Source organism: Lagopus muta, chromosome 1 (assembly GCF_023343835.1).
Source record: "Lagopus muta isolate bLagMut1 chromosome 1, bLagMut1 primary, whole genome shotgun sequence".
Classification (NCBI taxonomy): domain Eukaryota; kingdom Metazoa; phylum Chordata; class Aves; order Galliformes; family Phasianidae; genus Lagopus; species Lagopus muta.
In genome coordinates, this window is record NC_064433.1 from 25,599,709 (window position 1) to 25,613,186 (window position 13,478).

General features: G+C 36.8%; 1 protein-coding gene across 13 annotated transcripts in view; it reads right to left on the reverse strand.

Moving 5' to 3' along the window:
• The window catches only part of FOXP2 (forkhead box P2), a 408,488-nt gene that overhangs the window by 121,904 nt on the left and 273,106 nt on the right, over positions 1 to 13,478 (reverse strand). For 10 of the 13 annotated variants that reach the window (XM_048942680.1, XM_048942663.1, XM_048942655.1 and 7 more), the window contains one exon: positions 567 to 656. The exons of 2 other annotated variants lie outside the window; for them this stretch is intronic. In XM_048942680.1, coding sequence (XP_048798637.1) covers positions 567 to 656 — 90 coding nt within the window. Of the gene's footprint in view, positions 1 to 566; positions 657 to 13,478 lie in introns of those variants that run through there. One more of the 13 variants, XM_048942690.1, reaches the window with a different exon arrangement.

The following is a 13,478-nucleotide window of genomic DNA, read 5'->3' on the forward strand; positions in this document are numbered from 1 at the left end:
ATAATTATTCAGTGCTTAATCTCCCCCAAAATATCTGAAGCCCAACAGCATCCAAGTGTGAAAAGCTATGCCATGTTTTTTCAAAACACAGAAGCAACTCTTCTGTAAATTCATGCTGTTGGTACTTCCTGAATAATTTACCATTTGCCACTTGCATATAGTATTGATAGCCTGTCTTGCTTATTTCTTCCTGGGTACCATTTCACTCCTCATCTTAACACAGCTACTTTTACAATTTAATCTATGTATACATATAAACATATCGTGCCAATCTTGCAACATACCTATCAATAATTCATTAGAGCCATAGCTATTCAACTCAATCCGCACAGATGTTTATTGTAACAGACCTTTCAAGTATCTATAATCACAAAACGCCTTTCTACCTTCTGATAAATTCTGCCTGTGAATTAAAAGTCACCAGCGTGAAGGGCTACCTCCTCCTTTATACGAATACGCAGCACTCAGCATCAGAGCACAGGCACCAACACACACACCACACGTGTGAGCAAGCACAGCACTCTTCCTTCCAAGTGAGGCCCCAAAGGCAATGATCCTTTACTAACCTGCAGTGGTCTCTGTTTATCAGTGCCTTTAGGAGACTTCAGTCCACTTGTCTGTTGCTGTAAAAGCAGCTGTCTTGCTGCCTGGAGTGCCTAAAAGTTCATATTAAAAAAAAAAAAAAAAAAAAAAAAAAAATGTAAATAAGTTCCACCATTTCCTAGAAAGAGATGAGTTAATCATTGTTAATGTTAGGTAAAAGTCCAATCAAACAAATGCAATCTTTGATGTGTATTTGCTAGATTTCAGGAGCCAGTTTGCATTTGTTTTACTTGAAGCATAAAAAAGGTCCTCTGAAAGTATGCATATAGGACTTCACTAGAATTTATGGATTTATGGATGTACATGAAATCCTGCAGGAAATAAAGTTAATTTGTCTAAAGTGCTTGAAGAGGAAAAATCATAAACTGCATCAATAGCCTCATTTCCACAAGGAACTTGTCTTTGAGTGTTCAACTAAAATGCCCACTCCCTTGTAAATTATCATTCAATTTGCATTTTCATATTACAATTTTGAAGCAAAAGCAAGTAGACTTCAAGTGTTACCGGAAGCTGTAATTAAATTTGACAAATCAACATCAGATTATCTTGAAAGCGAATTAATAAGGATATTCATTGAAGATTAAAAACAATTTTTGTACTTACAATTCAAGGAGAAACCTCTCCTTTGACAAAATAAAGTGCAGTTTTAATGCCAAATAAAAATGAGTGGTTTTAATTTGCATTTTTAGGGAAATCGGAGAACAAAGAAATTATTCTCCAGCCAATCAGAGCAGGCTCTGGGATGACAGCATCCCAATCAAAATATAAAATGTTTTCATTTATTTTGTGTTTTCATTCCAACTCAGCAAAATACAGTTAAACATGTGAAAAGTAAACAAATGCTCAATTTAGCCAAGGAAGGCTAAACATTATTTTTCCTTGTAAAATTTTTTAAATGCCAAGTATTATAAAATGATATTTATTAAGAAATGAAAAACAAAGGGACATTTACAGTGAAACTGCCTACTCTTTTTCTTTAAAAATCAGTCCAGTAAATAGAACCTGCAGTTTTACGATGCATCACCCTATTCTTTACGTTATTCAAAACGCACTGTACATAGAAAACACTTCAATAAAGGCGATTTGATCAACATTCCCTAAAATAATAAAGATTCCCAACTGATAAAGAAAGGTACAATTTTGATTAGACTCAAATGAGCTGGTTTTTAAGATAGTTTCTAGTATCCATGACAACAGTTGCTTTGACAAGATGTGCATATGGCATTACACTGCCAGCTGGTGTGAACAATGTTTGAACTACTGCATTGAGATGCTGAGCAAACAGAAAAAGTTGCCACGTCTTAACCCTCAGGGAAAGCAGTCATCCCCTGATCAATTATGAAAAGACAGAGAGAGGGCTGCTACAGTCTGGCTCCAAGCAAGTTTTCTGAGGAGGCAGGCAGACACAGAAAACCAAAGTAAACAAACTGAATGCACTAGCACCATCTCCTAACAACATTGATTCGTCTCCCTGTAGAAGGCTCTGGTACAAAGTTTGCAGAGCATACTTTTAACATTTGGAGACATTCTCACAACAATCCCCTTATTGTTTCATCAAATTCTCAAGTAATTACAGGTCAGCTTTACAAAGACTATACATTCCTCCGAACCTAAGCAACCAGACACACATAACTAGCTTTTCCCCTCCAAAAATAAATAAAAGTTAACATATTTCAAAGTGCACTTGAAATATTTTGTTACTAAGGAATCACTGGATGCCTGGTTTCCTGTGTGAACAGTGTAATCTTTTCTGCACTCACAGCTCTTGAGCAGACCCTGAAGGACGGCCCTGCTCTGTCTGAGACCAGAGATAAATATCAGTTGATTTTGGGGGCACCAGGAACTGGTCCCAAGATCTTGCATACGTTTAAACAGAAAACGTGGAATAAGTGCATGAACAGAAGATCTACAGCAAATTTATAATCCTTCCTAATCTTTAGAACCGTCTGAAAGGGAAATTTGATTGAATGAGAGAAAACTATTGCGCTTCCGAATTAATAGTAGGCTGTACAGTGAAACCACCCTCCCCAAACAGAAGAATTTTGCTACAAGAACAACTGAAGAGATCCAGAATTAGATGATTGGGGAAAAAACACCCATAAAATAATTATTTTTTATTTATGACAGTAGCAGAAAATTCATTACATGGGCTTTATATGGGAAAGAAAGTGCAATTCTCTAATGCCAATGCATACTGTCACTGCAAGTTGTTTCAGTGTCCTCATCCCCCTCAGCAGTAGAGTCATCTCACGCCAATACAAAAAAGAAGCAAGCAAGCATCTGGTAAAGCTGTACATTTAGAGTACTTGAAAATGAGAGGATTATAGTATGATGTGGCTTATATTTAAGCTAGCCAGTATAATTTCCAATTGTGGCTTGCATACTCCCATGGAATCAGTGTAAGAAAATATGAATTGCTACCACTAACTACAAAGAGTCCCACTTTATGAAGAAGCAAGACAGCACAACAGGATATGTTTGCACAAAAGCCTCTTCTACTTAAATTATTTTGATTTATATACGCTGGTTGAGATATTTTTAAAGGAGTAAAGGCTCATCTTTTAATACAGAATGACTTACAAATGATGACTACCTGAATACTTCAGTGATCTTATTGTGGCAGTTTAGATTACTGTAAACACCGGAGACAGAAAAAGAACAGAAAACAATTTCAAGAGATCAGAGATGATTTAAAACTCATAAGGAGAAATCACTGTCAGCCTTTGTTCTTATAGACGTTGTCATATAGTACTTTTTCCTCCCAGTGTGCCACTTAACTTTAGATACTGCTACCTCGTAAACAACCTCCCAGAAACACATCGTTCATTTCAAAGAATTATTACTGACATTATTCATATGTGAGGACTATGAGACTGTAGAACATTCAATTCTACCAATTCATTCACTGCCACTGCATCTCTGCAAAACAAATTGACAGCTTGAAAGTGTCTTTCAAAATTAATAGTTTAACTTGTACACTTAAAGCAAGCCCCAATCCCACATATCATCTCTTCAATGCACTAATTTGATAATAAGCTGTGGTCTAAAAGCAGTTCAGTGAAGACAAACTAGCAGATGTTTGTAAGTCTGGCAGATCAAAATCATGTTGTGTCCTACCTCAAATTTCCTAAATTGAGTTATATAAACTAGTAAAACAATACAAAAAAAAAAAAAAAAGCATAGACAAAAATAACAAAAAGAACCGAGGATTAGAAATAATTTTAATAATGCAAATGAAAATCATTATAATGCTTTAAGTAGCGTCTGTATAAGCAGGAAATTTGGGCATATGGTTTCCAGAACTCACTGTGTCTTCTAGTAAAATATTTATAGGGAACACTACTTCTTAATATTTACTGCACAGCTTTGGCATAGCTGAAATGTAAGCAGAACTAAAATGAAATTAATTGCATATAACTCACTCTATTAAACTTGATAAATTGCAGTAGATTTTGTAATTTGTTGGAAATAATTCTAGGAGACACAACTTGCTTTTATTCTGTATTCCAAACCGTCATATCTGATTTAAGAATGTCTTAGAATGATTTGTAAAAGTTTTCTCATTTTAATAAAGTGAAAGTTGCCACTAAAAGGAAGTAAAGTGATCATGTTGTTTTTTTATAAAGTCAACATAAGTGTATTTTTAGGAAACAGATGTCACTCATATCTTTCCTTTAAAAATAGGAATGTTTAACCTATCAGCCTGTTGCATTTGAGTCGCAAAAATGAAAAATGACATCTACGCCCATTAATATCGTCAATGTATAAACAGCACAGCGTGACACATTCTTGAGAGCTGAAGGCTACAAAATCTCTCTGAAACATAAATAACAAAGCACTCAGAAGCATATTTGATGTTGATATTCATCTCTGAGAAAAACACTGCTGCCTAGGCTTCTTATGAAAATAGATGCAGCCCAAATAGATCTCCTGTAATTGGTTTCAGATAGCGAGGTCAAAAGAAATATGATACAAGAAACTATTATGTGGAACAGGCGAAACAAGAATGTTTATACAGGCACTCCCTATTTATACTGACAAGAGGTGTATGCTTTGCAGATAACCAGAACCAAAAATCTTGCCAGAAGACAACCAGATTCTGTCCTTTTTCTAACTCCAAATCCCTGTTTTATTTTTTTTCGTATGGCTGCGTACTCTAACATTCCAGCTGAACAAAAAAATAAGTTTCTGAACATTAAATAACTTTCCAAATGGCTGCATATGTCAAACAAGAGTCATCTCGCTGGTAGCACTATGGAACCGAAACGTATCAACATGCTAAGCTGGATTTAAGGCCAAAGACTGCACTGCACTGGTTGAATAACAAGTTAACCGAATGATTACATGGCCACATTTATTATAAAAATCACTTCAGTAGAACCTCTGCCCCTCATGTCCTGCTGTGTCCATCCTCCAGCTGGCTCAGCCCAAGAAGCTCAGAATTACCTACAGTCATGTGAGATCTGTGAAAGACTCTGACAGAAAGATAATGCCGCTCAAAGCTCTCTAATAGCCTTCCAACGCTACTGCTGAACTTTTGTCTCTCGCTGACTGTATTTTCTCCAAAAGTTCTCTAATGACTATCACAGCCAGCCAGCATGGTAGCTTATAATCTTTCCAAATGGGGTAACAAAGCATTTAACTCTATTCAAAGAATCTTTAATTTAAGACTATCCATCTGCTTTCCAACTGCAGCCCCTCCAGGAGAGCCGACAGGAAAAGCCAACACCCGAACGCATCTTTATTTACCTTACTCAGCAACACTGAAGTACACGAAGAAGATAAAATCTTTGTCTCTAAACCGTGTGGGAAAGATAAAACTCTAAAGCCTGCCTGCTGCGGACAAACGTGCCCATCTGAGAGCCCATGAAGTCAAGTCCTTGACTTCACAAAACTAAAATACAAGCCACATAACCAGCCTAATTTCATTTATGAATGCTAGACTGAACAATTATTACAGAATTTTCTTATAGATGTACAAACATGGTAACAGGTAGCTAAGGCTGTATTCCTCTAGGAATACATCATCAAAGAAATCAAAATGATCACTAAGAATTAAGAAGAAATTCACTCAATCCAGCATCAAAAACGTGTGAACAATCCAACAAAAAAAGATGTGTCAGTCTTCCATGTATCCATTAGAGGCTGTAGACAGCCAGAATCTGCAACTGGCTCAATTTCAGCAGTTGGACTGCAAGGTGTTTCAGATGCACCTAGTAGTAGAACGCAAACCTGTAAGACATAAAAATGCTTAAAACTGAATTAAATTCAAGAAGAGGAAACAGCACTGAATGCTGCTTTACCAACCTGAGCATTCCTACCACAAGTATGTGAGACAGAAGGACAGAATTCAACAAATGACCTTCCTCAATTGCACTTCCAGAAGGTGGTGGTGGCCACTGAATGCTGTACTGAGCTTAAGCCTACTGGGTGTGTGAACACTGAATATAGTTGAAAATATCTACCGTATTGACGCTACAGGCATTCATGGAAAAAATGCTTGGTTCCTAGATCTGAATGGGATCATGGATGAAAGAGACCCTGAGCTGCTCATGTGGGAAAATATTGTTTGTCCAGGACAGCAAACCTCTGTGCCTGGAGAATTTCAAGATAAAAAGACGTGGAGAGACAGGTGGCAACCGGGCAGAGCTGTTCCGGATCACCATTTTCTAACTTATGTAGCTATGCTCCTCATATGCCTCATCTCAGGAATGTTAGAATTTTACTCTGTCTGGATCTCATTTCCTTGGAGTGAAAGCATTTATTTTATTATTTTATTTTGCTGGGGATGATTCTGCCAGTTTCAGCATTCTGAGGGTCTGATTTTGATTCAGATCCATGATCCTCCCTGCAGTACAAACAACAATTGAAGAAAACATCTTCAATCTACCTGAGTTTCTGTTCTTCCCTGATGTTATCCAGGATTCATTTGCAACTGAAGAGAAAAAGTAACAGTAATAAACTGATGAATGCAACATGAAGTCTCATAATGCTGTTTAATAAAAGGAAATTAATCACATAATTGTCATAAACCTATTTTCAAACAGCAATCTATCAGGGAGAAATTATGCATCTGTAGTTATTGACCTTTCATTTTACCATGACTGATTCGTAATTAGACTAGTTTTGTGAAAAATAATAGTTAATTACCAGATTTTTTTCACTCTAATTGTTTTGGCAATTTTTTTTTTGTTTTGTTTCTGTTTTGTTTTATGGGATACCTTTTCCCCATGTGAAATATGCTAAATCAATACAGAGCACTACTAAGCAGCAAACATATTTCATTTTATGAAGCCAAATTTAGCTTTCCTCTATATAACCCAATCTAACAGATACTGAGTGCTGTTTCAAAAACAGCATTTTTCCTGCTCGTTTTTTGGTTGATCTAAAACTAGGCACAAAATACCCCTAAAAGCGGCTTGTTTCAACTCCTGCAGTTATTAGGAGGGCTTTTCCCTTCAGACATCAATCTGCATTGTTCATTATGGATACATGACAGACCATGCGTAACATGTTCCATGAGAGAAAACTCAAATGGTGTCTCAAAAACTCAAACCACCTAAGAATGTAAATGCCAAGGGTTAGGAGAGATGTGGGCCCATAGCACAGAAGTTGCACTCTACTCTGACAATTTTCTTCCTTTTATCCTACATTTGTGAACTTACCTTTCCTTTAGCAAAGACAGGACAAGGCAACTCAACTTTATTCATACTACTTACACTACATACTGACTAACTGAATTAACTGTATGAAAAACAAAAACAGTGTAAACACCGAACACCAGTGTCAGAAATTGACAACTGCCCTGCCACAACTATTTAGTGCCTTTCAGACAGGTAGGGCATGCAGTAGAAAAAATGAAAAGTTGATCTCATGTAGCAATGGCTGCATGTACCAGTCCTTCACATGAAAGTTAGTATCGACTATTTCACATGAAAATCAGCTAGCACTTATGCAAAAGCTATTTAATTGTGATGGGTAAATCAGCCGTTCCAGGTGTGAATTCAGAAAAAAAGAAGATTCCTAGAATTATAATGCTTTCGTAGATAATACTGCATTCATATTGTATACATAATATTGTATGAAATTATACATCTTACAATACACATTTTACAAATGTATATGAATACTTGATTTGAAACGTGTTGGTTAATAAAAGACCTTTCAGGTCTGTCAACTGGAGACTTAACTTACTGGCTGTGGAGACTACTTCCAGATAAAGCAATCTGGAATGGAACAGTGTTCGCTTAGGTGGAATATAGTTTGATAATTTATTAAAAGGAAAGGAACTGATGCAAATGAAAACAAGAGCGGCCCCATCCGTACTAAAATCAAAACACAGAGCAAATGTGGGAGGAGGAAAAAGCATAACACCAAGGGAAGCATGTAACAATAGGCTTTTGGAAGGCTGCGCTTTCAACTGATATAAATCTGAAAAGAAAATTCAGAGATTAAAGACAATGAAATCTTCATGGAGATCTTTAAGCAAATGATCAACAAAAGTCACATACTGAAGATATAAGCTAAAGCACAAGGTGAGATAGCTATAAAACAAAAGGAAACAAGTACTCATTTTGTTCTGGCCCAGAGCAAGACTCCCAGATTAGAATGTGAAATCTGATAGATGTGAGGTTTGATTATTTTTACTAAGAAATATCGAGATGTAAATTTTGACTTGTAACAGAGTTCTGGCAGAAAGCATCCTAATACCTGATTCCTCATTCTCATGCCCTGCAAGCTATAAAGCAAAGCTATCCATCAAACAATATGAATCTACATAGTGCCAAAGTAATTATAAATAAACTTACAGTAATTGTAAGAATCAAAGTCTCTCAGCCACTCAAAAAGTGAAGAATTCTATATTTATTGAACAGTCATTGATTTGAAGAAACCCAAATATTTGGACAACAGTTGGTTTGATTTTCCACTGCCCTAACAAATCCATAGCCAGACAAATGAGTTAGAATGCAGCTACAGAAGAAATATTATCAAAATGGTCATACCAGGTTTAAATTGAATGGGAGGAAGGCACAACAGCCACTACTGAAAAATCCAGTGAGAATTTGTGGAGAAAAACAAAGTTGACACCAGGGTTTCATATTACATATAGTAAATATAAAGTTAATTTTAAAATTATTTTTAATTGATCTTATTGCTGAAGCTTATTTATAAGGACAAAATTTAAAGAAATCTCAGATTTAGAATACGTATTTAAGATGACAAATATTAAAGATGAGAGTCAGCACTGTCATATTATATAGGGATATACACACAGAAGTGTCATATAAAACAGGCACTGCATTTCTTACACTTTATTCAACTTTTTTAAAGAGTCAGCTGGAGAACTGTAACCATTTTGGGGCACAGTGCTTCAAAGCAGTGGACAATCTGAACAGTGGCCAGAAAAGAGCAGTAAGAGTGACCAAGAAATCCAATCTTGGAATAGCAAAATCTGATGATAAAAAGAGAAAAAAAAAATAGCATAAAGTAATAGGAGCCTTGAACAAGTATCCATGCAGAAAGAATTAATTGTACAGCATGGGTAAGACAAGTAGAAGCAACCTTACAGAATTCATGGAGGCTTAATTATACTGAAGAAGAAATGTTTAAGAATCCTGAAGGAGTACAATACATTCTGTAGAGACTGCAGAATCTTTGTCATTGGACCTGTTTAAGAAACATCTTCAGGAAAAATAGTGATTATGCTCTGGGACAGAGATCTTCACTAGCACCTTCCAGCCCTATTTTATTTGATTGCATGGTTTATTTGATTCCCGTGAAAGTACGCCAAGTTCGGATTACTGTGATGTCTAACACCTTGCTACATTTCAAATAACACCATGCTCTCATAAACTGAGTATCACAAAGCTTCAGCTTGATTTGTTTCTATGGTAAGTTAACAGCAGTATGAGCTGTGCCTACAGAATCACACTTTGGAATTTTCCGATATTAAGTGGACATGTTTGCGTTTATGAGACTAACGTCGAGATTTTGAACCAAACACAGAAGTAGTGAAGTAGTTTATACAGAATGGGTTAGAATGGGATATGGGTTAGAATTAAGCACTCTGTGTGCCCTAGCAACAGTTTGATCCACCTGGCCAGAAATTTTCTGTTCTCACTGCCAAGTGAGGGCATGACAGTAGCAGAAACCAAGATTTTCCTGATCCTACATTTCTTCATGTAAATAGAGGCCCTCCTGAAAAAGAGAGATATGATGAGGACAGAAAAGCAAGGGAAGAAATGGGGTCTGAAGCACAGTTTGACCAAGTTAAGTTGTACAGTTCCATACAAAGCAACTGACTCTGCATAATTTATTCTGAATTTAAATCTAGAGCTACAAGGTAAAACACAGTGAGTATCTTTGATAAACTGATTTCAATAATGTTTTTACAAAACAATTTGATAAAAAATCACTACAGACTAAGCCACTTAAAAAAGTCACCCTTTATTGCTAAAACTAAATCAACTGAAATCCTACTGAATAAACATGAATGTAAAAAGGATATACAATGATGGTACTTTTATTTGTAATTTTTCAGTGGTTTTGCTAATCCTTTTCTTGGAGGGAGAAGCACATTCCCCTTTGGATTTGGAGTTAAAAAAATAAAAAATAAAAACACCAATACAAGAGCAAGAAGAACACTATGCAAATAAACTGCCCATTTGCTAGACACTGGCAACATTCAGTAATATTCATGAGAGTCTCGATAACACAAAGCTTAAGGCTTGATCAAAACCACTTGGAATAATTCTGCAGCATTAAAATCTGTTTCTATGTATGGACTGTGAGGCTCCAGGGGAATCTCTGTGCCGTGATCACAAATCAATTTATATGTCCGTATGTGCGAAGTAACATATGTATTCACACACGCATTCAACTGAATACCTGTTTTCTTGAAGGAAATGCTTATGATCTGTGGAAAACCTAACAAAAGCAGCAGTGGTTAGCTCTGGATCTTTCTGAAAAAGTTACCGCACTTGTGGTCTATACCTGGACTGCCTGGATTACTCTGGTTGCCTTCCTCTCAGACTGCTTTTAACTCCTTTGGTGCATCTGATTTCATCTTGACCTAGCAGGCACAACTCAATGCGCAGACCAGAACTCTGTATCTCTGAAGAAGGCAGTGCAGCAGAAAGAGTCCCAGTCCTCAGGATCTCACTGCATTTGGCAAAGGAGTTTGCTCTGAAGGGTAGTCTTAATAGACTGTAGAGCTGAGAAAGAATTCTCCACTTTGGGGACTTTTAAGAGTGAAGATTGTAACAGAGAGAAATGACAAAGAGCTTTAATTTTAAGCTAAAATGCAAGTGAAGACAGGCAGGCAAATGTCCTCAGGCTCCTCATCCTAGTTTCAGCCCTTGTGAGGAGATCTGGTAGGGAGTATATTCTTTATGATTAGAAACTTGAAGGGATGAAAAAGAAAAGACCTGAAGCTAGTAAAAATGTTTTGCAGAAGAGGAACAGAGAGACATTTTGCAATTCCCAGGGCATTTAGGTGCTGGAGAAATGATAGCAACTGTATGAGGAATTCCCAAGGAGTATACATGAGCAACACAACAGGTTAGGCAACTGAATTAAAAGTAGGTGTTCATCAAGCTTGCCCAAGGAAAAATAATCCTTATTATAGTGTCTTGGTACCCACAGTAATATTCATAAATGGCAAACTAATCAAGGAATTATAATAATAAATATGCTCGGGGACATTATCACCTTTAGATGAATTTGTAAAAAAACAGACACACCCAGCTGCCTCTGTGCCAAACATATGTAATACTTCACATGAGATAAAGTCTCTTCTGGCATCAGATTTTAAGAACTTCATCAGAACCACGCAGTATACATTGCATCATAACTATGCACATTAAAATAAACCACCAGCAACTTAGTCACATGATCAGAACACGCAGAATAAGTTCAGATAGAAAATTCACTCCTTCTATCCTTCCAAGTACTCTTCTGCGCTACAAAAATTTTTTATTTTATTCTATTTTTTTTTTTTTACCAGTCCTCTGTCATATCTGGTCATCAGCTTCTTGCAATCAAACCTCAGTTACCAGCCTTTTCTTTTAAAGCCATGTCTCAGTACACACTGCACCTAGCTCAGATATTATGCCCTTTAATTTTTCACATCTTTTCCATAACACCTGCTTGCATCTTCTTGTAATGTTTTAAACCTCATCAATTTCTACAATTCCTCTCACAACCTTGAGTCTTCTTCCACGGATTTCTTCATGTACAGATTCAAATTATCACTACATATACTGTGTATGTGAATACATATTACTGTGCTGCTTTCTCCTCATCTACTCTGGGGCAGAATGGCGAGGCCGGACTCTTCTCAGTGGTGAATGGAGACAGGACAAGGGGAAATGGCCGGAAACTGCAGCATAGGAAGTTCCGCACAAATGTGCGCAAGAACTTCTTTACAGTGAGGTGACGGAGCACTGGAACAGGCTGCCCAGGGAGGTGGTGGAGTCTCCTTCTCTGGAGATGTTCAAGACCTGCCTGGATGCCGACCTGTGCGACCTGCTGTAGGGAACCTGCTTTGGCAGGGGGGTTGGACTCGATGATCTCTGAAGGTCCCTTCCAACCCCTACAATTCTGTGATTCTGTGATTCTGTGTAACCCGCATCCCAGAACTGTATCACCCACACGGGAGGAGCCAGCTTGTCACCTGCTTCCCCACAGGGCATCTGGACAGCATGGGAAGGAAGCAACAGAAAACTCCATCTCCCACTTTATGCACAATTGGAAACTAGTATCTACCCATGCAGTAATTTTCTCATGCGAGTTAGTTGTTTTCAGTACTTTTACAGTTAATTTTGAATAGTCAGGTTGGCATTTTGGATTAAGTAAAACCACAGTGGTACTACAGAACTCTGAGACATCACTCTCTGGATTAAGGAAACACTGTACTTCCGCAAGCTTTTTTAGACACGTGCCTTTCTAAGAAATGACATTTTTCTTCCTGAAAAAAGCATGAAACAAGAACTATCTAAATAACCTGGATCCAATCCTCATCCTCCCAAACCTTACGCTCTTTCTTAGTCAAGACATTCTGTAACACTGCTGGGCAGTTTTCTAACACAACAGACTTTTCTCTAACCAATGACCAGCAGAACTCTCAAACTTGTTGGTATCTTTCACTTTCTGAAATTCAGTAGTAATTAAATTTACACATAAGCTTTTAAGAAAAACAGGCTGATATACGCAAAAATACTATTACATATATCTTGCCTTGAAATATTTTGTTGACAGCAGTTCCTCATGTCTAGTCCTCGTTTGTTCCCATATAACCACAAATTCAGAGACTAAAATGGGACACAAGACTTTTCAAGGAAAAATAAAGAGCTTTAAAAAATTATTAATACATATGCTCCAGAGCAGAGTCTTTTATGTCATATGAGTAAATTTCCTTGTAGGTATGATACTGGCAATATTTTAGTATACCAAACCACTCATAGCACCACTTAATATATGAATAATAAACTGAGTTTTAGCTCTAAGTTCATCATCACTTCTCATCCTGCTATCAGGCAGTCCTGACACCACTAGGTATACATTAGATTGAATGTAAAGAGCAAGCAGAAATAAAGCTTTAATTATTATTTTTTTTAACCTTAGGTTTGATGATCTGCAACTAATTTATAGTTTCCAACAATCTCTTTGCTTTAATTCACTAGGAGTCAGTGCATCTTATCTGTGAACATTCATTCATGTTTTCTTCCTATCATCTGTCCTTTGTAGGACTTGGAAGTGCTACACGAAACAAATAAGGATCTATTCTTGACAAGGCATTTTAATAGTATTCTAGAGTTATAATGTATAATAATTATTACCTTAGTTGCTATTTAAGAATATATAATATCCTGTCT